Raw genomic sequence first — 24,097 nt, 5'->3', positions numbered from 1 at the left:
GAGTCCCCTGGTGCAATCTTGGCAATTGTGGCGTGTGAGGAGTTCTTTGCTTTTGGATGTCTTTATAAGATTATTTCCTGGTTAATGGTGATGCTCAATGACCCTAGTCTGTTTGGAGTATCGAACCATTCTTCTCGACAAAGAAAAACAGAAACAAAAACATGTCGGGATTTGGGTTGGGTTTTGGGGTTTCGTTGGCACTTGGTTCTCGGTTTCTATCTGGTTTGGTCGTGATTCTGGTTATATCCCATCGAGTTATGATGTTACGCTGCTACTTTATTGCCACTCAGCCTGGATTTGCGCGAGTTTTGCCATGACCTACGAGAGGTTTACTGATGGCATACCAGGTTCACTTGTCTTTGTTTGAAAAATATATATACATATATCATATCATCTCTTTGATTGTTAACCCATTTACGTTCACTAGATAACAAACATTGTCTATTTCCAATGTCGTTATAGGTATATTTCCAAATATTCTATGTTCTGGGTTGGAAGGGATTACGTTGGTGGCTATTCATCATATCTTTACAAACACCTGGGGCAACTAGATGAATTTCCCAAACCACTTTCAATTCAGCTGATCACTTAATCCGCTCATAGATACCCTAGTCCATCTCCACCAATGGCTTCTAGATCGGCCCGGATTTCCCACTCCGTCGCGCCGACTCGGCCCGCGAAATCCGCCTGGCGCTGTTTGCCCAGACTCAGCCACTGCCGAAGCAAAGTTCCATCAACCATTCCTCGACCAGAGGCACCATCACTCTCAACCGCTCGGAAGGCGCGAGGGTTCAATCCACCGGGATGTTCAATTGTATTGGTCAACTGAGATTGCAAAGCAGACAGGCGACGATATGATTCTTCCGTGACGGTCGTCACCAGGGCTAAGGATCCATTTTGTGATGCAATTAGGACGTTGTGAGTCGAAATGGCCTGGTCCACGTCCATCTCATCCGCCGTTGACTCCATAAGTTCAGACGACACCGCCGTGCGGGGCAACAGGGTGACCGTTGAGGCAAAGTTACCTGTATAGAACTTGCTCCTGTTGAGTAGTCGATCTCCATTGGATGACTTTGGGTCTGACATGGAATGTAAGTATAATTTCACAGTTCGAGCCTCATTCTATTACGCACCTTCAGGGTCATACTGCAGCACGTGCAGGTTGCAATCACTGTCTGCCACCAAAATGTAGAGCTTATTTCCATCCGGCAGGAAATCTGCAGCCGCGACTTCCAGATAGTCGGGATCTTTGCCGAAAAGAGTCATTTTGTAAGGCTCTTCCTACACTAGACGTTAGTAACCGGTAAAAAGGATTTTACGTCAGTTAGGAGGGCTCCCATACCGAATAGCCTGCAAACCAAAGACCCTTGATTGCATCACCCAAGATGACCATGCCTGTACCCTTGAGTTCTTTTGCAACATTGACGTAGCATTGCATATCCATGAACGCCACGGGAAGGAGACTTCCGTCCTCTTTAAGCCCCCTGACCATGCATTTTTGCCCTTGAGCCACGATCACAAAGCCCTGGCCGCCAATGCCGGACAGCGCGGTCACTGCACCTTTGACGACCTCCTTGCCAATGAGTTTGAGTTTGCGGCCCGTCTCTGGTTTACCAGGCTCTGGAACCACCTCAATCACGTCGAATACATAGATGCAGCCACGGGCTGGAATGTCTTCGCCCTTGGTGATAGCCGTTCCTACAACGATCAGATCTTTACGCTCATGTGTGTTCTCTGACACCTCTAGATTCACGTTCTTCACCGCTGTCACATGCTCAGCGGGCTCCAAGGGGTAACTATGAATCGTGAGCATTGAAATGAACTCCAGTTCCACATCTTTGAGGCCTTACCTATCGATAACTTCCCAGGTTTTCGGACTTATGATCTTGACGAAGCTCTGGGGAACTTCAGGTAGGAATGATTTCGCTAGGAATTGTATTAGAAAAAAAGATACACCATGCTTAGCAGAATGCCGGGAAGCAAACCTTCGTCGCGCCATTCAGGGTGCAGCTCATCATTTTCAGGCAATTTGAATCCCACGCTGGAGCTGGTGCCCAGAACATAGGTCTCAGATGCTGTTGAATAAGTCAAGAAGTCCACTTGTTCTTCCAACGAGACTTTGCGCAAGACCCAGGAATGGTCAAGTTGGGTTTCTGGGGGGATTTGACACGCTCGGATGGTATGCTGGACGGAATTGTAAGCATGAGTATACGTTACGCTAGGAAGCAGCTCGTACCTCGGCATCCACATAGACGAAGCCGTTACCACAGCCAGTCACCGGCGAATCAAACCCACTGAGCCATCGTGTGAATTCACCACGAAGGCGAACCACGTGGGGGGAGCTTTTCGCGGTTTTTACGACAAATCTACCTGAGTCACCAGGCATAAACACAGTACTAAGCCCTGAGACATTCCGCAGGGCCCGTAATGGTCTTCTGCGTGAGGATATTTCGGTTTCGGTCTGTGATTCAATTGGGACAAGCTTAGAAAGGGTATGGTGGCCTTCACGAAAAAATTGAAGACGTTTTGGTTGTTCGCTCTCGGCCTCGGACGGGATGAAGACTGGCTTGTACACAATCAAGTCGTCGTTATCGGTTCGAAGCTGGATTTCGTGGGTTAGCATCTGGGTTCAAGCAACCAATGTTTGCGTGCATCGTACAATTAGGTATGGTTGGACAAATGAGGAATCACCGAGATCAGCTACTAGGACTTCTTTCAGCGGCTCTCGCGCACTTGATCTTCGAGGTGGATCTGTTGATAGCACAGGTTGCAAGCAGTCAAGGCCGTCAATGACTGACAGTAGTTTCATGTCCGAGACGTTGAATATCTGTAAAAGAACGGTTAGAAATACCATGGTCATCTAATCCCTTATTGGAATCACCGACCGAGAGCTTATGTTCGGCGTTTAACAAGAATAGAAGAATACTTTGTTCAGCTGCAACGCTTGATTTTGAGTGGAGAGCGCCGAATGATTGGTGTCTGTCATGATAAAGGCAGCCCGTATGCCACTTTAACATGGTCATTTCATCTGGGAGAGACACCTCTTCAAGATCACCGCTGGCATCTGTCTGAAGCAGTAAAAGCGAAGAATCGTCACGTAATATAGCCACGTAAGGATCGGCAAAGCTTGCGCTCACGGCAGTACGCTCTTCATCGGTGTCCTCGTCCCAAATGGGATAAATTTGCGCTAGCCCCAAATCTGAAAAACATGTTAGTCTATAATTCCTATCTGCGGAACGTACTCAAAACATACCTCGGTCATAAATCCTGACTTCATTTCGCAAAACCTGTACAAGACGAGATTCCTCGGCTAAAAGCCCAATTTCGATAGTAATATCCTCACTCGGATTGAAGTCTGGTGCCTTGAGAGGTTTCCAGGCTGCTTCCTCTACCTTGAAAACCTCTGATACCTCTTTGTCTGTATCAGTAATCCGTGAGACGATCATATATTGACAGGAAATTGCTCCATTTGAATCGCCCACGTGCGAAGAGCTTTCTTTGCTTTGAGACATGGTGGCCGACCATACTCCATCGGCAGCATCAAGACTCATGGACATTGTCGTCAAAGGATCAATCTCCCTTTTGATTACAACAAGCCCACCACTCTTGCCAGAGCCTTGTGATGCAACCAGCTCTAGTGTGGCCGAAGCCTCTTCAATGGCGGACACATCCGAGTCATTTGGCACTGAGCTAGCTTGGCCCAGAGTGACATCCCGCAGAGGGCCGATGCTAGGGAGTCGATCATGTAGTTGGAAATGATAAAAACCTGGCGTTGAAGTCTCCGAAGCTGGGCGCGTGTCGGTTTGGGTTCGCTCAGGCACCGAAGAGTAGAGGTCATCTTCGTACCCATCATCTTCCATTTGATCCTCGTCTGACGATTCATCTAGGCTATCGGTAGTTGGCTTCGATTCTAGACGTGGTTTTTTGCTAGAAGTCGTATGGGACCATCCAAGAAGCACTGAGTCCGCATCTTCGCTACCAATGAAGACATTTCCATCATTGAAGCAGGTAGAGCAAGAGGCAGCCGATTTTAAAATACCCCCGCCTGCTTGAGCTGGTAACGCATGGATTGACATACCCGATACAGATCGACCATCCAGTTTGAATTTTATCAGGGCCAAATCACCCGAGGCAAGCGCAAGAAGAAGGTCACCACTGCCGCCACCGAGTCGTTCCACAACGCAACCCTCCAGGCGAAAGGCCAAGTCGGATTGGTCACTCATGGAAAATGCGGACACTTGACGAGAGAATTCGTTGACCCCAACTGCGTTTGTTTTACCGGCTTGATCCACATGCACAATTTCATTGGAACCGATAAGCAGAGCGCCTCCCACAGGAGGCGGCAGTGCTACAACCTTGAATAGGTCACTGGGAAGCCGAGAGACTGAGAGGAGAGTTGTCGATGCTCGTTGCTCTAAGTCTAACGTAAAAACAGTGTAGAACATCACATCTTTTCTCTCGTGAACAAGGGCATTGGAGGTTGCAATTTGAGAATATAAAATTCCAAATGTTGGCTCTCTGTATTCGTAGAGAAATGCCAAGCTAACAGGGTGCAACAATGACGGGTCCAGGGCTGTCAGTGGTAGAACGAACGATGCAGCGTAAGGTGTGGGATGAGCAGAGCCACCCTGGCTCTTCTCCATGTCTGTTGCCCCATCCGGTGCTTGAGTAGGCCGCTCGCCGTCCAGTTCAGAGTCGTAGTCGTCCATCACAAGGTCATCCCCTGCCTGGTGGAAAGGTAAAATGGCCAAGTTACGAACCCCGAAATTGAAGACCGCACACCGGCTGCTGGGGTCCACACTAAGACTACTGCCACATCGACTCAGGTCTGGTACCCAGGGGCTGCGGGTCAGGTCATCTCGTTCATAATAATGGATAGAGACGGTTGAAAGATTGTAGCGCTTTGGGTCCCACTCAATCAGACTGAGCTTGGCATTTCGAACAGCCAGCAGGATGGCCTCTCCGCCACTCTTGGAATTCAAGATCTTCACTCGACTCAGGTCTGTCACAGTTCCTGGAAGGTTGTACTCCTTTTCCAGGACCAGTTTCGGCTCAGATGGATAGAAAGATGCCGAGTGGGTCTCAGTGCTCTCCGATGAAGGCTTGAGCAGGGAAAACACCTGCAACAGGGACGATCGCACAACAATCAAATTGCTAGCAGTTGATGATAGGAAAGGCAGGGCAAGTGCATGGGTAACGCCCGTTGGGGGTAAAAGCTCTGTATAGCACTGCATTGCAGAAATCCAGTGCGCTTCAGAGCTCCAATCAGCAATTTACAGGAGCAAAATTCACGGTGCACATGGCAAACTCAAGCCTAAATTCAACAGCGCCAGAGCACACAAACAACAAACAGGATATGACAGAAAAGAAAAAGCCCTTTTGAGTCTCACAATGGCTTGTAGGATGTAGTCGAATGATGTGCATCCAGGGCGGACTAAAAGACACAAAGCTCAAGATCACGTGATGTTTACCTGATCAGGTTTAGCTATGACGACAATGTAAAGCCAACTTTCTTACCCACTCACTTGCTTTCCCTTTCTCTTTCTCTTGTGTCTGAACATCTCTGAATTTCTACAGTGTAAAGATAATTAAGGAAAGATACAACAGCTTCTCTCTGCCTAACCTGTCACATATGGGACATCATCTGTCTCGACTATGGCGCTCCTTCAGACCTCACTGATATGGGTTGTATATGCAGTTGTCATTGCAATCCTATTGGCGGTAGCTTCGGTGTTCATCTATGTTTACCAAACACCTCGCGATCGTTCTCCGTCTGTAACCCTGACCTGCATCATTGCCATTACCAGTCTTCTGGCCACTGTGCTCTTGCTGCCGGTGGATGTCGCGCTCATATCATCAACCACGTCATCCCGCCTAGGCCGGCGGAAAGACTGGGCTACCCAAGATACAGTTGATAACATCACTTTCTCACTGACAATCATCTACTACATATTGTACTCACTGGATGCCTTGCTCTGCCTCTTGGTGATCCCTTTCACCTACTTCTGGTACGAAGAATATGATGAGGTAGCCAGTGAAACAGGGGAGCAAACTGTGGGACAGCGGCTCTGGGGGTCCTTGAAGTACACCTTGTCATTTGTTGCTATTGTTGTTATCCTATTCCTGGTTGGATTTTTTGTCCCCGTTTCCAAGGACAAGGTCGGTATGGACTTGGATTACTTCAAACGCCTGCTGACAGAGAATCGTAAGTTGTGCTGCCTTTTGAGTCCTCAATACGATGACACTAATATTGACACAGATGGTGAGCGTGCTTTGACATTTGCTTTGGGCCTGCTGATGACCCTTGGTATCTGCCTTTATGTCTTGTATACTTCAGTGGGGCTTGCTCTGTTTCCCATTAGCTTGATCAAGACTGCACCATCGATTTCGAGCCCCACTCTGCGGGCTTCCACAGTTCGCCAATTAGAAGTCAATCAAGAGCGACAGAGGCAGCTCGAAGGTCGCTGTGGGGGAAATCCCGAGCTTCTTTCATCCAAAGATCGCAGAGAACTAGATACGCTCACACGAGAGGAGAGAACATTGATTAGGCGGCAACGCCTTGTTGACGAAGCTCAGGGAGAAGGTCGGAGTTGGCTGATGCGAGCATGGTTCAAGATTGAGGCCATATTCCGCCCTTTCAAATTGCTGGGAGGCCTGCTTCTCCTGTTGATTGCCTTTGTTACATGGGTGTCTATGTTGTTGACAGCTATCGACAAGGCAAAGAACTCGGTTTGTAAGCATCGCTGTGGATACATTCTTGGTCATATCAATGTCTTCAACCCAGTCAATTGGGCACTTGTTCAATCGGCCAAAGTCTTTCCGGTTGATTATGCCATTTTTTCTGTTCTTGTGCTGCTGCTGTTCTGTAGCTCCGTTGCTGGCATCTCTGTGGTTGGGATCCGCTTCCTTTGGATTCGAATTTTTCAGATTCGAAAGGGTCACACGTCACCTCAAGCTCTCCTCTTGGCAACTGCGATGTTGATGCTGATTATCCTGGCGCTGAATTACTCTATTTCCATGGTCCTCGCTCCACAATATGCCACGTTTGGCCCGCAGACTTTCTGTGACCGTGCTCCGAGAACACTGCTAGAGCAGCCGGATTGCTCTAATCACAAAGCTCTCATCAAGCCATGTTCTGAACTAGCGGAAAATCCCGCCGCACAACGAGTGTGCACTCCCAGTGTTGTCAGCACCTTTCTCAATCGTGTCACTCTCAATTTCCCTTTCTTTGGTGTTGTATTCTTTTGGGCCCAGTTCTTCTTCCTCGGTAAGTATGCGCCTGGGTGCAAGCAAGGTCCAGGAATATCTATATTATTGATGCTTGATTACTAACCGATCATCTGTCCACAGGTCTCTACCTTGTTGTCTTTGTGACATCTCTCTTCCGATCACCAAAACTGGATGAGAGGCAACTTGATGAAGATGCCGAGGAAGCCGAAGAAGAGGGTCTCCTCGCTAACACAGGAAGACGATTTAATGCAACCTGGCAAGACATCACTGGCCGGGCCGACCGCAACAGCTCTGGGAATTAAGAAGACTTAGTTCACTAGGAGGAAAGCAGTGGACTAGCTCGAAATTACTAACTGCTTCTGCGAAGTAACTTCGTACTGGAATTAATGTTGTATCTGACGGATTCACACGGACCTGATCTTGAATTCAATCTAGGCAATACATGATAATTCTCGGCACATAATCTTCCCCCATTCTGACCGCAGGGTGAGACATGGCCCAGCATGTACCTTGTTAGAATCTAAATAACGCATGTAGTGGGGAATCGCTGTTTCATGATTTCGTAACCTAGTCAAGCTTTCAGCTGCTCGTTGAGCAAGGCCAGGGCACTTTGGAATGCTTTCACCACCTCCGTGTCTGGAATGGGGGTCCGAGTGATCAGCACTTGAGCAGGGAAGAAGATGGGTCTCATGAACTTACAGTGCTTTTTCTTATTGTCCACGCTGATTTCAGAATGCTGAACGTGCTGCATCTGTGTCTTGAATCTTGATGATCTTTAGAACTCGATGTTACGAAGACCATGGGGTACAATTCTCACCTCTTCAGGGCCCTCTGTTCATCTTGTAACATGGCTGTCTGGGACCATGCTGTAAAAATCTGCTAGGTTTTAGTGTTGGGTTAGAACGGCAGATGCATAATGTCCTTACATCGAGCAGTTTTGTTGTTTGCGCACGAAGGTCTTCTTCGACACGACTATGCTCATCCATAGCATCAGTGTATTTTTCTTGTAACTGATCCCAATCACAATGATCCACGCCTTGAGTTAAACGAGCCACTAGCATTTCTTCCATTTCCAGGACGGGCTCAAATGGACCCGGGCTGTCAGTTTGCTGGGGCTCTTCCGTTGCAGGTGGCCGCGAGGCAATGTCACGGCCATCGTCTGTCGACGTCATTTTGGACAAGCTCGTCCTGACAGAGTAGCTTAGCGAAAGTGAAAAACCTTGGCGATATTTAAATCATTTCGTAGTATCAAGGAGGTGATTGGGTCTTTATCAACAATCCAACGTGATAAGCCCGAATAAACAGCTGCCACACACCGCGTCAGGTGACGACGTCACCAGAACCGACTCTCCCCCAAGATCTTATTGCAAGACTCCATGGTTCTCGTTGGTAGCTCTCGTAGCTTACACAATACACCATGGATGCGCGACTCTCGGTCTTTCAGCTAAAATCCTTCAACCGTCTGCGATGAGTTGTCACATATGTACATCTGCCCACTCCCGCTTGCCAATTCTCTGTCCGACATGTGCCCGCAATCGTCTTTATCAGCTACGTCTCGAACACACCCAGGTCCTTCTTGAAAAACAGTCCCTTGGCAACCAAATCGAGATCGCGACCGCCCATAGCCAGTTAGGATCCTCAGAAACCGATCACGACAGCTCCTGTCGCTGGGCCCTCCAAACCATTTTAAGTCAACAAGCTGGCTCGATCTCCAGGGAGGATGTTGTGGCGCAGCAGATAAACACTTTGAAAGAGGAAATTAGGGCAAAAAGGGCCGATATCCTGGACCGCAAGGCGCGGTTGGCTCGCAGGCGTTCCGATGCTGAATCGGCCCAATACCAACTTGGGGAGCGGGAGGCTGCTATCTTGACAGGCCTGCAGAACACCACCAAAAGGACCGAGCATCTATGGCACACATTACATAGTAAAACGGCAGAAGCTCGGATATTTCTTTGCCGCGAAGCGGCTCATCTGTATGGGTTACGGCAAAAAGCAACCAAGAAAGGCGACGCTAGCCAGACCTATGTCCTTGGAGGCCTAGCAATTGTAGACTTGCGGGACATGAACGGAAAGTTCCCATTTCTGGCCGCTATCACTCAAATTCATACTAACATTTATACAGGCTCCACGACAGCTCAGATATCTACGTCGCTCTCCAACATTGCCCTCCTCCTGGTCCTCGTTTCGCATTATCTTTCACTGAGACTCCCCGCCGAGATCATTCTACCCCATCGGAATCATCCTAACCCAACCATCTATACCCCTGCTGCATCCTACGACTCGCATAATGCCACTGATGGAACTTATAATCCTCAACCCCCATCCAGCCTGGCAGTGCCCCGACCTGCAGACACTCGCTCGCGTCCAAGGCCACTATTCATTGATAAGCCTCTCCAACGTCTCGCCAAGGAAGACCCTTCCACGTATTTCCTCTTTCTTGAGGGTGCCACTCTCCTTGCTTGGGATGTCGCATGGCTGTGCCGGACCCAAGGAATCAACCTAACTTCTGACTCATGTGAAGAGGTCTGCAACATTGGAAGTGGATTGTGGCAGTTATTGGTTGCCCCGCCAGCTCAGACGTCCACTTTGATGCGGGCCTTCGCCGGTCGAGATACGCAGGCTAAGGTGAAGCCTGCTAAGGATTCTCCCCAAACCACAATCCAGCGCATGAAATCATTTCCTATGCTTGGGCATTATTCCCATGGAACAGTTCATTCGTTTCTCGGGGCATCGGAGGGATCGGAATTCATGCGGACATGGAAATTACCCACTCCAACAAAGATTTTTGATAACTTAAAGTCGAACCTCCTTGGCGAGATGGCCAGCGCAGAATGGGAGGTATTGGAACAACAGGAATGGGAGGACGAAAATTTCGAGACTCAACAACCATACACGCCAGAGAGCAAAACCACCCCCAGGCCTGCAGAAACAAACGCGACCCCAAATCAGTCATCAAGACCAAAGGGCACAAGTGGTTGGACGAAGCTCAACAGCAGATAATATAGCAGAAATAAAAACAGAGTATGTTGTCAATCTACAGAGTACAGCAGGTTCCTTAAGGCATAAATGTACACATTATCGCGTTTCATGTGCAGTAGTCATAAAAGCAAAACATACCAAGGTGTAGTGGGTTTGTACATCTCATGACCTCCATACAGTAAACGGATTGCGGAGTTACTGAGATGCCGAGATAAGATTGTACCGCGTGGCCCGAGTCCCTCCGTTCACTTGCTATGCTTTCCGTCGGGATCTTCTGCTGCATTTCTGGAAAACTCCTGAATTGAAGTCCAATTGCATGAAGCCGTCCTATTGATATCGTCGGACTTTCGTGGACGCCACATCGGAACTGTATCTCCTATTTATTACTGGCAATGTGGCCGGAACCCACCCGCATTTAAAAGTCCCCAAACATGCAGAATGCTCAAGCATGGCAGAATCCCGGCGAAGGGACTCTGGGTCAGTATTCCAGCACTGAATCCCCCCAATTAGATCTGACTTTTCATGTATCTGGCAGAGCTCAAGCGCGCGCTCTCCGCCATCTCAGAAATCCCCGAATCTCTCCTAAGAGCCGAGCTCCGACGACGTGATGCCACAGGTTCAGTGGAGACACCTTCATGTGGCTCTCAGGCGCAGGGCGCCTATAATACACCATTGCATGTCATGGCACTATTTCTCATCTTAGGGTTGAGTACATTCGGTATGCGCAAGTCATTCTCTCTGATCTGTGGTACTGGGTGATTGACAAACTCATCTTACACCAGCATGCTCATTTCCGGTCCTTGCTCGCCGCTTTCCTGGTCTTCCGATCCCACGTCGCTTCCTGTTTATCTCCAGACATTTTGGCACCGGAGTCTTAATCGCGACAGCGTTCGTGCACTTGCTCCCGACTGCATTCGTTTCCTTGACGGACCCTTGTCTCCCTCGGTTCTGGAGCCATACATACCGTGCAATGGCGGGCTTTGTGGCCATGATATCGGTCTTCGCTGTTGTGGTGGTAGAAATGTTCTTTGCCATGAAAGGTGCAGGGCATGTGCATGGCAATGATTACGATACTTTGATAGGCGACATTGGCCGCGAGTCTATGAGCGACTTTGGGCATGACGCCGCAGATTATTCGCGTTTGGAAGCGCAAAGATCACATGGAAATATACGTTTAGACGGCCTACGACAAAGTGGTCAGGTCGAGGTTGACGGTCTTGCTTCTGCTTCTTCGCATGGGTCTGAGCGGCTGCACTCGGCTGGCTCCCAACTGGACAAACATGAAGACGATGATACTGACCTTGATGAGCTCGATGCCTACGCTGATGACTCTCCGCCTCGTGTGCGGTCCCGGTCACATTCGCTTCATCATCACCGCCCTCAGATGGGTGGTCATTTTCGACAGCAGTCCGGCTCGGAGTTGCCAATGCAGAACCCGCAACGTCAGCTTCTTCAGTGTCTACTGCTGGAAGCTGGTATCCTTTTTCACAGTATCTTCATTGGCATGGCACTCAGTGTCGCAACCGGAACCTCGTTTGTTGTACTTCTCATTGCTATCAGTTTCCATCAGACATTCGAAGGGTTTGCGCTGGGCTCACGTATCGCATCACTCATCCCTGATCTTTTCTCACCCTCTTCCGCAAAACCCTGGCTGATGTCACTGGCTTACGGAACAACTACTCCCCTTGGTCAGGCCATCGGCCTGGTCTTGCATAATCTCTATGACCCGGCAAGTACCACGGGCTTGCTCATGGTTGGCATTACCAACGCCATCAGCTCTGGCCTTCTGCTCTTTGCAGGTCTTGTGGAGCTCCTGGCGGAAGACTTCTTGAGCGAGCCAAGCTATGAGACCCTCAAAGGGAGACGGCGTGTAGAGGCATGTATATCAGTTGCCTGTGGAGCTCTCTTGATGGCCTTTGTTGGGGCTTTTGCCTGAGTGGCTCGACACATGTCAGGTGTGTACTGTTTCTGAGTTATCTGTGGCCTTCCCTAGAAAGCTAGAATTATCAAATGTTATTCTTCCTATGCTTCACCAGGTGTTCAGTGAATCCCTCCTAGAACTACAATTTTTCATTTCACCCTCCCCCATTATATTATATGCTACAAGGATCTTGTCAAGTTCGTGAACTGTTCGGAGAAATATTAAATTCTCTACTTCCAATATCTATTTCGAATATTTGCGTTGGTTGGTATTTCGCAGGGAGTCGATAGTCATGTCATATCCGTACATCATTAAAATTATCTCTTTAGAGAAGAGACTCAATCACGAGGGCACTGGCACCGCCGCCGCCGTTGCAAATGCCAACGCAGCCAAGCTTGCCCTGCTTCGCCTTCAAGACACCGATCAGAGTGGCCAGGATACGAGCACCGCTGGCACCCAGTGGGTGGCCAATGGCAACTGCACCGCCGTGGATGTTGACCTTGTCCTCAGAGAGGCCAAGCAGCTTCATGTTGGCAAGGGCTACCACGCTGAAAGCTTCGTTGATTTCAAAGGCATCAATGGAGTCCTGAGTCACGCCAGCGTGCTTGAGGGCCTTGGGGATCGCCAATGCGGGCGCAGTGGTGAACTTGCTCGGCTGCTGCTCAGCATCACCCCAGCCACAGATCTTGGCAATGGGCTTCAGGCCGAGCTCCTTCACCTTGGCCTCGGAAGCCAGGACGACGGCCGCAGCGCCATCGTTGAGGGGAGAAGAGTTAGGGGCAGTCACTGTGCCACTGCCGGGGATGAAAGCAGGCTTCATGTTGCGAAGCTTGTCGGGGTTGAGCTATCCTCACAGTACATATTAGCGAGAGATTAAGGCGAAACGTCTACCAGATTCCACTTACGTTCTTGGGCTCGTCATCCTGAGACACGGTAACACCGGGCTTGCCACGGAAACCAGGGAGCTCAATGGGAGCAATTTCATAGTCGAAGGCACCCGCAGCCTGGGCAGCCTGGGCCTTTTCGTAGGTGCGGATGGCATAGTCATCCTGCTGTTGGCGGGTGAACTCGTGGTCCTGTGCACACTCCTCGGCCTGGAGACCCATGAGCTCCTGTTTGCCATAGGCATCTTGCAGTCCATCCTTCATGATTCCATCAACCAGGGTCTGGTGGCCGAACTTGGCACCAGTACGGGAGTTGGGGATGTAGTGGGGGGTGTTCGACATGGACTCCGCACCGCCAGCCACAACAATATCAGCGTTGCCGGTCATGATGGTCTGGGCTCCCAGGATAATTGCCTTCAGAGCAGAAGCGCAGACCTTGTTGACGGTGGTGCAGACAGTGGATTCGGGGAGACCAGCGCCAATGGCACATTGGCGAGCAGGGTTCTGTCCAACGCTGAACAGGGGTTAGTATTAGCAATAACCATTGAGGGTACGAGGAAGCTTACCCAGCGGAAAGGACGTTGCCGAAGAAGACCTCCTCAACATCCGAGGCATTGACACCCTCAGCACGCTCCACGGCGGCTATATATTGAGTTAGTATATGTGAAAATCTGTTTTGCCTCTCTCTCATTTGAAGTAGATAGCATATGGCGTTCGCAATTGGGAGGGGTCATCATACCCTTGATGGCATGAGCACCAAGCTGAGGAGCAGTCAGACTGGAAAGAGAACTGTAGACCAAATGACATTAGAAATCGCAACACAAGTAGAACTGAATATAACATACCCAAGGAAGGAGCCTACCGGGGTACGGGCGGTGGAAACAATGTAAACAGGAGGAAGGGAAGACATGGTGAAGTTTTGGAATATGAAAATCTTTAGAGGAGAAGAAAAGGGGAAAGGAAAAGGAGAGTATAAAAGGAAAAGAAATATGGAGGGGCGGTTATGATTATAGTGGGGAGTGAGGAGCTGTACGGTGTAGGCGCGAGTACTTGAGACGCTCGGACCAAGTGGAAAGTTGAGATTCAACTCCTCCGGCGTCACGCCAGCACTAAGTCCGGCGCGGATCTAGCTTTGCGCGTCACCCATCTTTTCTTTCTCCACCACAATGGATGACCTCTACGACGAGTAAGTTCTCCTCTTTGCTCCCCTAAAACATTGATTAACTCTTGCAGGTTCGGTAACTACATCGGAGAGGCCGAGTCGGATGAGGAGCAACATGACCAGGTGCCGCAAGCCTTCAAGTTCGACGAGGCTTTTGACGACGAAGAGGAAGATGAGGTCATCAATGACCAGCAATTAATGGAGGTCGATGGTATGTTTGCACGCTCCCAAGAAAACCATGATGAAAGGAGAAAGGAAGAGAGGGGAAAAAAAAATCTCACCCTTTCTGATCATAAATGCTCACCAATCCTTACTGCAGAAGGACCCTCGAACGCCGTGATCCTGCACGAAGACAAACAATATTACCCAAGCGCTCAGCAAGTATACGGTGCCGATGTTGAGACTCTGGTTCAGGAAGAAGATGCGCAACCTCTGTCCGAGCCGATTATCGCCCCCGTCCAGCAGAAGAAATTTGCGCTCGCAGAAACCGAGCTTCCAACGGTGTATTTTTCCCGGGAGTTTATGTCCGATCTTCTCAACTTTCCCGAGCAAATCAGAAATGTCGCTATTGTGGGCCATCTGCACCATGGCAAGACAGCGTTCATGGACATGCTGGTGAAACAGACCCACGATTTGACGGAGCGGCTACAGAAGCGGATAGGCAAGCGCAAGGAGGAACAACTCCGATACACTGATGTGCACTTCCTGGAGCGAGAACGCGGCGTGTCAATCAAGGCGGCGCCAATGAGCTTGGTTCTTCCTGGAACCAAGGGCAAGTCCCATCTCCTCAATATTATTGACACCCCCGGACACGTGAACTTTGTGGATGAGGTGGCTGCATCGATTCGCCTTGCTGATGGTGTCGCCCTTGTCGTCGATATTGTGGAGGGCGTTCAAGCGAACACTGAGCAGATCATCAAGCATGCTGTCTTGGAGGATCTTCCACTAACCCTGGTTGTCAATAAAATGGACCGCCTCATTCTGGAGCTTAAATTGCCACCGAATGATGCCTATTTCAAGCTGAAACATGTGATTGAGGAGGTCAATACGATCATCGAGAACGTTCTGCCAGGCCAAGGTGAGCAGCGCCGAGTAAGCCCGGAAAAGGGCAACGTTGCCTTTGCATCCAGTTCAATGAACTGGTGCTTCACTCTACAATCATTCGCCCGGATGTATGCAGATACTTACCCACGGCTCGATTCGACCGAATTTGCTGCTCGACTTTGGGGCGATATCTTCTATAACCCCCGCAGTCGGAAATTCACTCGCAAAGGCGTGGAAGAGAATTCGAAGCGTTCATTCGTCAAATTTGTCTTGGAGCCGATCTACAAGCTTTATTCCCATACACTCAGCGAGAGTCCCGAGGACCTCAAAGAAACACTTGCTAGCGTGGGTGTCAGCCTAAAACCCTCCCAATTGAAGACCGATGCGAAGGAGCTGCTGAACCTCGTTTGTGAGCAATTCTTCGGTCCTCCTACTGGGTTTGTGGACATGGTTGTCCAACATGTCCCTTCTCCGGTTGATGGAGCCCAGAGAGTATTGGATCGGTATTACACTGGTCCATTGGACTCAAAGGTTGCGTCATCTATGGCTGCCTGTGACCAGGACGGACCCCTAGTCATTCACATCACCAAGCTGTTCAGCACCACCGATGCTACGGGATTCTCCTCCTTTGGAAGAATCCTGAGTGGTACCGCTCGACCCGGCCAGCAGGTTCGCGTTCTTGGTGAAGGCTACACACCCGAGGACGAGGAAGACATGGTTATTGCAACCATATCAGACACTTGGATCGCGGAAACGGCTTACAACATCTCTACAGATGGTGTCCCTGCTGGCAACTGGGTTCTACTTGGCGGTGTAGACAATTCGATTGTGAAAACGGCAACACTGGTGCCTCTCAAACTGGACGATGATGAAGAACCCCATATTTTCCGGCCCATTCGTCACATGACCGAGTCTGTGTTCAAGGTTGCGGTGGAGCCGGTCAACCCGTCTGAACTACCTAAGATGCTGGACGGCTTACGCAAGATCAACAAGAGCTATCCCTTGATCTCGACTAAGGTAGAGGAGTCTGGTGAACACGTTGTTCTAGGTACAGGCGAGTTATACATGGACTGTGTTCTTCATGATCTTCGACGACTGTACTCCGAGATGGAAATCAAGGTCTCCGACCCTGTCACTCGTTTCTGTGAGACGGTGGTTGAAACCTCTGCCATGATGTGTTACTCAATTACCCCGAATAAAAAGAACAAGATCACAATGATCGCCGAGCCATTGGACGAAGGCATCGCAGAGGACATTGAAAGCGGCAAGGTCAACATCAAAGACCCCATCCGCAAGGTTGCTCGCTACTTCGAGGACCATTACGACTGGGATAAGCTCGCTGCTCGCAGCATTTGGGCATTTGGCCCTGACGAGATGGGACCGAATATTCTTCAGGACGACACATTGCCTTCACAGGTAGATAAGAAGCTTCTGGGGAGCGTCCGAGACTCAATCACTCAGGGTTTCAGCTGGGGTGCAAGAGAGGGTCCCTTGTGTGAAGAACGTAAGTTGTATCTCGCACCCTTCTTACTAAGGATACCGATACTGACAAGACTTAGCCATTCGAAACACTAAGTTCAAGCTAACGGATGTATCCCTTGCGGATCAAGCTATCTATCGTGGTGGTGGTCAAATCATCCCCACAGCTCGCCGGGCCGTGTACTCGTCATTTTTAATGGCTTCTCCCCGGCTCATGGAGCCGATCTATTCCTGTACCATGACGGGTCCCGCTGATGCTGTCGCTTCAGTGTACACTGTCTTGTCGCGCCGACGAGGTCACGTCCTGTCTGACGGCCCCATTGCCGGAACTCCTCTCTATTCGGTGCGCGGGCTCATTCCGGTGATTGACTCGTTCGGATTTGAGACAGATCTTCGCATCCATACCCAAGGTCAGGCCATGGTCAGTCTTGCCTTTGATAAGTGGAGTGTGGTACCTGGAGATCCGCTGGACCGTGATGTCAAATTGAAGCCACTGGAGATGGCCGGGGCCATGGCCACAGCTCGAGACTTTGTCCTGAAGACGAGACGGCGCAAGGGACTGGCGGAGGATGTGACGGTCAGCAAGTTCCTGGAGCCGGAACTGTGGAAAGGATTGAAGGAGAGTGGCGTTTTGGACTCATGATTCTCACCATAAAAACACGCTAACAGCCAATCTTCCGGGAGGGGATTCTGGGGTTATGGAGTCATCGATTATTGAGCACGTTGCTCTCTCTGTAATTCTAATGCGCTCATCAATAACATGCAAGTGTATTATCAAAAACAATTGGCATTTTATTTTCGTAAGATGGGGCTCGTATCAACCAGGACAGGAGAATCTAGGTCACCAAAATCGCCGGACTAAGTGCTTATAATAATATTACAGTAATGAAAGGGAAGTTAGCTGGGGAAAGCTTCTTATTGACAAGTCTCCATCATCTTGGTGATGACCTGCATCAGGGCGCCATTCTCCAAGGCTGCAGCAACTCTTTCCTTATCCCCCAGCTGCTTATTGACCTCATCGCCTGTGCTATGGGTCCCTTCCTTGATGCGCACATCAACCCGGAAGCGGGGCGGAAGGCTCTGTTCTAAGCGCACCCGGACTCCGAGACCAATGACCGTTGCTAGACTGCAGTGGGTGATAGTTGGGGTAATCAAGACAATGACAGTCTGAAGAGGGGAATCTGAAACGTTGGGAAGGGTTGGCTTGATAAAGATATCTGGGAGAGAGACGACGGCCAGTTCTCCCAGGGACAGTGGATGCTCTGGATCCGAAATTGACTTGATCAAGTCTGAAAAATGGATTCATTAGATCATTTCCAAAAAATGAGGTGGCAATAGTGGTCTTACCATAGATCTCCTGCTCATCGATTGGCTCCTCCAAGAGGTCGTCATCTTCGGAGTCGGACGAGAGAAAGTCGGCGGGATTCGGGACAGCAGCAAAGATGCCAGAGTGATAATCGCCTGCTTTGATAGTGGAGCGAGTCCTGGTGGGGAGATCCGCCACGTTCAGGATCGTGGGGTTGGAATTCTGTACCTCCGCCATGATTGAGAGGGGCGAAAGCTTAGGAAGATTTCGATAAAGAAGCTTATCGAAGTCTCACGTGTCTGCCGGTAGATCCTCGGTCCATTTCCTATCTGGGGAAAGCGTGGGATGACGATTTTCCAAGAAGGTAAGCTACGGGTAATCTATGGGTAATCTATGGGAAAGCTACCGGTCATCCATGGGTAATAGGTAATATATTAGTCTTTTTAGTCTTCGGGAGCGTCCTCGGGATTTGTGGACTATTTATTCTCATGATTATGGTCTGATTAAGATTAGAGAATAAATGGTAATTTAAGCCTTGCCAGAATCCCGGACCACCGTTCATAGGCTTAACTCATGGGAACCAGGGAAGTGGGTGGGATCGACCGAAACGAATTTGAATTAATAAGCCCTTTGGGCTGTTATCGAGTCAAAATCAGCTTGGAAGGAAGTTGGCTGGACTCTTTGCAGAGATAGATGACTCCACCTAGGAACCTCTGTAACCATGGCGGTTCCAGCTTAGGTCCTCTTCCAGAACCCTACCGGATGGATCCACTTTTTAGTTTTGGCTATTTCGCCCCTTTAGCGCCCTATGGCAGAGGGGGATCAGAGCCACACACACAAACATGAGCACACATATATTCTCTTGGAGAGAGGGGGGTAAGAAAGGTAAAACACGGCGGTTTCATCTTGGGAAAATGGGGACACAAGAAAACAAGAATTTATAGAAGCTACGGATACCTCGGAACTTAGCCGTGAAGAACCTGAGAGTCATTTCTTTTTTTTTTCTCCGATCCTGCATGGTATTTTATTTTATTTTTCTTCCGGTGAAGTGAGAATGTGATGTAGAATGGAAGTTGGAGATTACTGTACAGATGCTAGAGTGGAGCCTTGCTCATGTTCCGTTGTTTTTCCGAAGTTTTTTCTTTTCTTCTTCCTTTTCTTATTTCTGATTCTATTTCTGTTCTCATGTCTTTGCTCAAATTGTTTCAATCAAAGTCTCTTATTCTTTAATGCTAGTTCACAAGTAATATTACAGCCATTATCAAATACAGGTTACACTGAAGTACAGGAATACTATATATGTAACGCTACGGAGAACCACGTGTTGGTTAGTCATCAATACCGGTATCAATTACGTCGTAACTTCAGGAGGCAATAATCTGGATCGTCCGCCTCCACCCACCGAATCCACTGCGCCGGCGCTATTGGATGTTCATCACCACCTTGGCACCCCTCTCAGCTTTCCTCTCCGCCCTTTTCCAATCTGTTCACCCCCCTCCTCCAATGCGCCCCTGATGTCTCCACCTTGATGCTTCGTGATGCCCTGAGCGACTGCTGTAAGCTTGGTTTCCCCCTGACCCCCGGGCTCTTCATGATGCGATCGCATGATTCGGCATCTAACCTGAACAATTGATTTAAGCATTCGCATCCTTGTACCGACTGGACCAATTTTTGGACTTTTGCGACGCCTACAGTCTCTAGGAAATTTCGCAATTTCGCTCCGGGTGGGCCGTCTTGGTTGTGTGGAAGCTGTCGCACGTCTTCGGAGGTTGTGCGTTGATCGACGTGCCGGCGCAACGGCGTTGCGCTTGAACGCTACCAATTGCATCGTCCAATACCATCCTTGAACCTATACCGGAGTCAACTACAAAGCACGGTCATCCTGGGAGTGCTCCTTCGTTTTGTAATCCGCTTTTCCTTTTTTTTCTTAACCTCCAAATTCCGCGGCCGGTCCTTGCGGATAATTACACGTCCAATTTCGTTCTACCACATACCATCTCCTTTCCGGGTTACCTCGGAGGGAGAAAACAACCAAGAGGTGGAGCACGAAACGAGAGAGTGCGAGAGGACGAATTTCAAAACAAAGATCCAAAATTCAAGATGCAGGGCTACTCATTTGCACCTCCGACGGGACCTCCCCGAGAGGGCCAGAAAAGTATATTCTTTCCGAACCCCGGCATCAAATAGGGCCAATACTGAATGGATGTTGATCTGATCCTGATTTAGATTACGTGTTTGTTGATGAGCATAATCGTCACAAGAGACTAAAAGGTAAAGCGTATCGTTGTCTAGTGGGCCTTTCCTGGAGTTAACTGGAAGCAGTAATGCGAGCGTGCAATGGCTGCCGAAAAAGGAAGATCAAATGCGACGCTGCAACAACAAATACCTGGCCGTGCTCGGCATGCACTCGTTTGAAACTGGTCTGTGTCCCTCCAACGATCGGACAGGAAGGCGAATTTGGCCCAGAAGGCCACGACGTGGATCCCACCGAGACAGGAAGTAGCTCCGGTCAAGAGGCTTCTCACCATTCTTTCTCGGTGTCTCCTGCCTACAGAGATGGTAATCATGCCCCCTTGGGCGCCCTGCCTTCGTACGATGGGATGGGCATGTACTCCCAGTTTGTTCATGCCCCTCCGGGTCAATCTGGAATGTACAATGATATGCGATCACCTCCCATGGTCATACCGCCTCAATCTTATCAACAATCCTCAGTTTATCCAGGCACCCAGTCATCTTCCATTGGGACAGCAGATCGGGGAGTCTTCGTGGAACCTGAGTCCACGGCAGAGAATCTCAGCGAGGTTTTAGGAGAGCTGAAAATCGATGAGACGGGTATCGGTATGGCGTTGCTCTCGTAAAAGAACCAAAAGATATGGAATTGCTAATACCCTCCCAGCTCCCTATATCCGAAGGCAGCGAGCGGATCGCATCGAGCCTGATGCCCCCATTCAAGATGACGTGGAAGAAAGGTTGCCGCCACTCAGCACAGGCGCAGGTGCCACGATTCGAATTCCACCAGAGCTCATGCCCGCAGATGAGGATGTGATGGAATATTTCAAAATTTACTTCGATGAAATTCATCCCTATGTGCCTGTCATACCACGAGCCCATTTCTACTATCAATGGCAAAATGATCGCCGCTCTATCTCTCCCCTTCTCCTTGAGGCGCTATTTGCCTGTTCTGGTCGATTATCGGAAGAGCCCGCAGAGGGCGCCCAGTGGCTTGCATTGGCAAACAGTGAGTCGGTCAGAAAAATTCATTAAGAATGTGCATCTTTTTTTTTACTGATCTCGCCTCCCTTCTCAGGACATGAATCGAGTTTCATGGATGTTCCACGTGTGAGCACGATCCAGGCCATGCTTCTCCTCCTTAAAGCCCGGGAGTCATTACCCAAGAAAGGGTATTACTACCGGTCCTGGCAGACTGTCAAAACAATTGTCTCCATGGCCAAGGATCTGGATATCCACGAACATTATAGTAATCATGCCGAAGGAAGGCCTTGTGACCTGAGCCCAATTGAATGCTTGATTCAAACTCGGATATGGCAGGCCCTTCTGGTGGTGGAGGTGATGATTGGAGCACCCCAGGGTAAGTATCAACCACTCTGTTTGTGCATTGACCTCTCTAATCGGCTTTGCTTAGGTCGCTCGGACTATGGCGTAGACCCCCAAACCGTGGATATGCGTCCGTCGTTGGACATCAGAGGCTTAGATGCCTATGAGACTGATCGCTCACGGCAATATGCTTATTTTGTTCGTAACGCGCATCATATCCGCATCATCACAGATATTTATCATAAGGTAAAAAAGCAAAAGGATTGGGGGGCCGATCCTCGGTTCACGCAAAGAAACCCCCTTTTCGCTGATTGGCTTCGCAATCTACCACCAGATTTGCAGGTCAATTATCCACCTGATGGCTCTCCCCCATGGCTCCCGTCTCATTTTGTGGGCAATATGCATTCTCACTGTCACTTGGCAATTATCCTACTTCACCGACCACAGCTTCAGGCATCCCAGTCCTTTACCGCTGGGGGTGAGTGGAAGATCCATTTCTCCTTGTGCTATTCATCAGCCAAGAGCCTTTGTCGCTTACAAGAGGCCATTTTGGAACGATTTGGATTATCTGGTTTGTTATACATGCAACGAGGTATCAACTTCGCCATCTATTGTATTCTCACCTGTACCATGCTCCACCTGGTAAGTGTTTGATGACAGATTCACGGCTACAGAGTGCATGGAGCTATTTCTAATATTTGCAGGTCGCCATCACCTCACCTGATCCTGAATTCAACTCCGATGCTCGAGAGTTTTTTACCCGCCACATGCGCATCCTTGAGCGATGCTCTACCGCCTGGCCCATGCCCGAAATCCAAGCACAGATCGATTCTTTAAGGCTGGCCTTCTCCGCCGATACCAACCGATCCTTTGAGCTTAAGCCCAGTTTCCCGTATGGCAGTCCTTCGGAGGGCTACCAACCTAGTCCGCCTATGGATGCGCATTATCATCCGCATTTGAGCCAAGTGTCCAGCCATGTCCAATCCAGAGTGGGTTTTAACACACATCCAATTACTCCTCCGATTTCCGCTGGTGCTGAAGACTCGAAGTCCGACACATCCTCCCAGTTGCAATCCCTTGGAATGGTCCCCCATCAACCGCCGACCACTCATCCTCTCGAACAGCCTTTGGTTGATGAGAATAGTTGGGACCCGACCAGAATCATCAAGTAAGTGACTCGAGTGTCTCTCGCCTTGCTGCGGTCCATTTACTTACCGCTTCTCTCCACAGTCAATGGGATATGGCCTTCTCTGTGAACCCCTCCACCGTCAGCACCAACTCGCCTCCGATGCCGATGAGTAACCCAGCGCAACCAATATCAAACATGGTAAATCACCAATACCCTATTCAGTACGACTCGCCGTCCAAGGTGACTCTTCCCCCGACGCAATCAGTCTCCCCGCCACAGTTTCAAGCGCCCCCAGTTGTTTTTAGCGCACGCGACTGGCAACAGAGTGTAGCAAGTGTATATGATCCGCAGGGTTTGAAGCGACGATGGAATTATTCAGTTGACATGGGATCCGACAACATGACCAAACGTCAACGCGGGTAATCCATTTCTACCACTTTACATCAAGATTCACTCTACGTTCTGCTATTAACGCATTGCTGTCTTCACCCTCTTCAACCTCTTCTTATGCTTCTGCTTCTTGATTCCCCCTTCAGTCCTGCTCATTCGAAGTTTGTCTATACATATTTTCACCCTACATGTCTGGTTGAACAGCATGCAGTGATATTACGCTTACGGCTCTTGAATTTGGAACGAACCCTTTCAAAGGATGACCTCGACGAAGACATCGCGGATTGAAATGACCATTGAATACATGAAATCCTTTGTACATCATAACAAGTTCTGGCTCCAAAAGCATCTTTGATTGGATGGTATCTACAAATCAACTTTGGAATTGTGGTTTCTGACGTGTTCTCCTCGAGCTCCATGCGTAGACCTTCTTGCTCTCCCCAAAATGATCGATGCACCTCCATCTTTCAAGTATCCGAGGGGAGACGGAATTAAGAACATCAGGTATGCAGCAATGCTGTGTCCTTGGTGGGTTTGGTTCTTAGTTGTCTTTGGTCGACGGAGACAGTGTGAAGGTCGAGACAGATAGAAAGATCTTCTCGAAGTAGGTCAAGTGATGTATTGTTGTTGTTGTTGTTAGATGCTCGGTATCCTCATTCAAGAAGTGAGAGTTGAAGGGTCCAAGATCAGCCATGGTGTGATGTATGATTGATTCACAAAGGATATGTCAGCCTCGACGGCCGATTCCAATTCTCTCTTCACGAGATCGAACAATTCGGGCCTTATCCCCAGGAAGGGGTTTCAACTCATCACTCGGGTCATATTTGGTGGAGTTGTTTGCTTTTCCTTGTTCAGGGTTTTTGGTCTCCTCCTGTTGACGAAGTCTCGCCTGTTCAAGGGCAGCGATATCTTCGGATGTAACTGTGATGGCGGTGGGCTTTCGGCGCAACATGATTGCAATGTTGGATTGCTGCTGAATTGAGGTGGAGGAAGGACAGGGATGGGGTGTACGCACGTG

The 24,097-nt window shown here is 49.4% G+C and overlaps 10 protein-coding genes across 10 annotated transcripts; 5 read left to right on the top strand and 5 right to left on the bottom strand.

Annotated features, from left to right (window-relative positions):
- Window positions 1–597: 597 nt before the first annotated feature.
- On the bottom strand, window positions 598–5,234 carry N7503_003765 (cleavage/polyadenylation factor CFT1; the record flags this gene model as incomplete). Its single annotated transcript, XM_057063312.1, has 9 exons — window positions 598–1,079; window positions 1,134–1,281; window positions 1,343–1,796; window positions 1,851–1,926; window positions 1,986–2,184; window positions 2,237–2,602; window positions 2,660–2,827; window positions 2,886–3,199; window positions 3,254–5,234. The coding sequence occupies 9 exons, from the start codon at window positions 5,232–5,234 to the stop codon at window positions 598–600; spliced, it is 4,188 nt and encodes a 1,395-aa protein (XP_056924227.1).
- Window positions 5,235–5,655: 421 nt separating this feature from the next.
- On the top strand, window positions 5,656–7,532 carry N7503_003764 (uncharacterized protein; the record flags this gene model as incomplete). The annotated part of the gene is made up of 3 exons (XM_057063311.1): window positions 5,656–6,205; window positions 6,260–7,267; window positions 7,351–7,532. 3 exons carry the CDS (start codon window positions 5,656–5,658, stop codon window positions 7,530–7,532), a joined length of 1,740 nt encoding a protein of 579 aa, XP_056924226.1.
- Window positions 7,533–7,801: 269 nt separating this feature from the next.
- On the bottom strand, window positions 7,802–8,402 carry N7503_003763 (uncharacterized protein; the record flags this gene model as incomplete). Its single annotated transcript, XM_057063310.1, has 4 exons — window positions 7,802–7,866; window positions 7,930–7,994; window positions 8,048–8,106; window positions 8,157–8,402. 4 exons carry the CDS (start codon window positions 8,400–8,402, stop codon window positions 7,802–7,804), a joined length of 435 nt encoding a protein of 144 aa, XP_056924225.1.
- A 295-nt stretch (window positions 8,403–8,697) lies between these two features.
- N7503_003762 (Atg14 domain-containing protein) lies at window positions 8,698–10,230 on the top strand (the record flags this gene model as incomplete). The annotated part of the gene is made up of 1 exon (XM_057063309.1): window positions 8,698–10,230. The coding sequence occupies one exon, from the start codon at window positions 8,698–8,700 to the stop codon at window positions 10,228–10,230; it is 1,533 nt and encodes a 510-aa protein (XP_056924224.1).
- Window positions 10,231–10,569: 339 nt separating this feature from the next.
- Window positions 10,570–12,145, top strand: N7503_003761 (putative ZIP family zinc transporter; the record flags this gene model as incomplete). Its single annotated transcript, XM_057063308.1, has 3 exons — window positions 10,570–10,686; window positions 10,745–10,927; window positions 10,992–12,145. Exons 1-3 carry the CDS (start codon window positions 10,641–10,643, stop codon window positions 12,143–12,145), a joined length of 1,383 nt encoding a protein of 460 aa, XP_056924223.1. The 5' UTR covers window positions 10,570–10,640.
- Window positions 12,146–12,455: 310 nt separating this feature from the next.
- erg10B (acetyl-CoA C-acetyltransferase) lies at window positions 12,456–13,924 on the bottom strand (the record flags this gene model as incomplete). The annotated part of the gene is made up of 5 exons (XM_057063307.1): window positions 12,456–12,974; window positions 13,036–13,528; window positions 13,581–13,656; window positions 13,754–13,803; window positions 13,860–13,924. 5 exons carry the CDS (start codon window positions 13,922–13,924, stop codon window positions 12,456–12,458), a joined length of 1,203 nt encoding a protein of 400 aa, XP_056924222.1.
- A 256-nt stretch (window positions 13,925–14,180) lies between these two features.
- N7503_003759 (U5 snRNP component Snu114, putative) lies at window positions 14,181–17,384 on the top strand (the record flags this gene model as incomplete). The annotated part of the gene is made up of 4 exons (XM_057063306.1): window positions 14,181–14,200; window positions 14,248–14,387; window positions 14,496–16,724; window positions 16,780–17,384. The coding sequence occupies 4 exons, from the start codon at window positions 14,181–14,183 to the stop codon at window positions 17,340–17,342; spliced, it is 2,952 nt and encodes a 983-aa protein (XP_056924221.1). The 3' UTR covers window positions 17,343–17,384.
- A 230-nt stretch (window positions 17,385–17,614) lies between these two features.
- On the bottom strand, window positions 17,615–18,242 carry N7503_003758 (iron-sulfur cluster assembly protein CIA2; the record flags this gene model as incomplete). Its single annotated transcript, XM_057063305.1, has 2 exons — window positions 17,615–17,988; window positions 18,047–18,242. The coding sequence occupies 2 exons, from the start codon at window positions 18,240–18,242 to the stop codon at window positions 17,615–17,617; spliced, it is 570 nt and encodes a 189-aa protein (XP_056924220.1).
- A 1,787-nt stretch (window positions 18,243–20,029) lies between these two features.
- On the top strand, window positions 20,030–23,157 carry N7503_003757 (Zn(II)2Cys6 transcription factor). The gene is made up of 8 exons (XM_057063304.1): window positions 20,030–20,160; window positions 20,232–20,276; window positions 20,328–20,843; window positions 20,902–21,243; window positions 21,313–21,594; window positions 21,649–22,202; window positions 22,265–22,728; window positions 22,791–23,157. Exons 1-8 carry the CDS (start codon window positions 20,106–20,108, stop codon window positions 23,110–23,112), a joined length of 2,580 nt encoding a protein of 859 aa, XP_056924219.1. The 5' UTR covers window positions 20,030–20,105; the 3' UTR covers window positions 23,113–23,157.
- A 649-nt stretch (window positions 23,158–23,806) lies between these two features.
- N7503_003756 (CDC26 family anaphase-promoting complex subunit) lies at window positions 23,807–24,031 on the bottom strand (the record flags this gene model as incomplete). Its single annotated transcript, XM_057063303.1, has 1 exon — window positions 23,807–24,031. The coding sequence occupies one exon, from the start codon at window positions 24,029–24,031 to the stop codon at window positions 23,807–23,809; it is 225 nt and encodes a 74-aa protein (XP_056924218.1).
- Window positions 24,032–24,097: the final 66 nt, after the last annotated feature.

This window comes from Penicillium pulvis (assembly GCF_028828015.1).
Source record: "Penicillium pulvis strain IBT 33274 chromosome Unknown contig_1_segment0_segment0, whole genome shotgun sequence".
In the NCBI taxonomy this organism is placed as follows: Eukaryota; Fungi; Ascomycota; class Eurotiomycetes; order Eurotiales; family Aspergillaceae; genus Penicillium; species Penicillium pulvis.
This window is presented reverse-complemented; position numbering and strand designations above follow the sequence as displayed.

Bases quoted from the DNA above. Each gene is read 5' to 3' on its own strand.
- N7503_003757 (XM_057063304.1), top strand. From the start codon at position 20,106: ATGCAGGGCTACTCATTTGCACCTCCGACGGGACCTCCCCGAGAGGGC. The intron at 21,595-21,648 runs GTAAGTATCAAC...GGCTTTGCTTAG, and splicing joins GATGATTGGAGCACCCCAGG to GTCGCTCGGACTATGGCGTA. The intron at 22,203-22,264 runs GTAAGTGTTTGA...TAATATTTGCAG, and splicing joins CCTGTACCATGCTCCACCTG to GTCGCCATCACCTCACCTGA.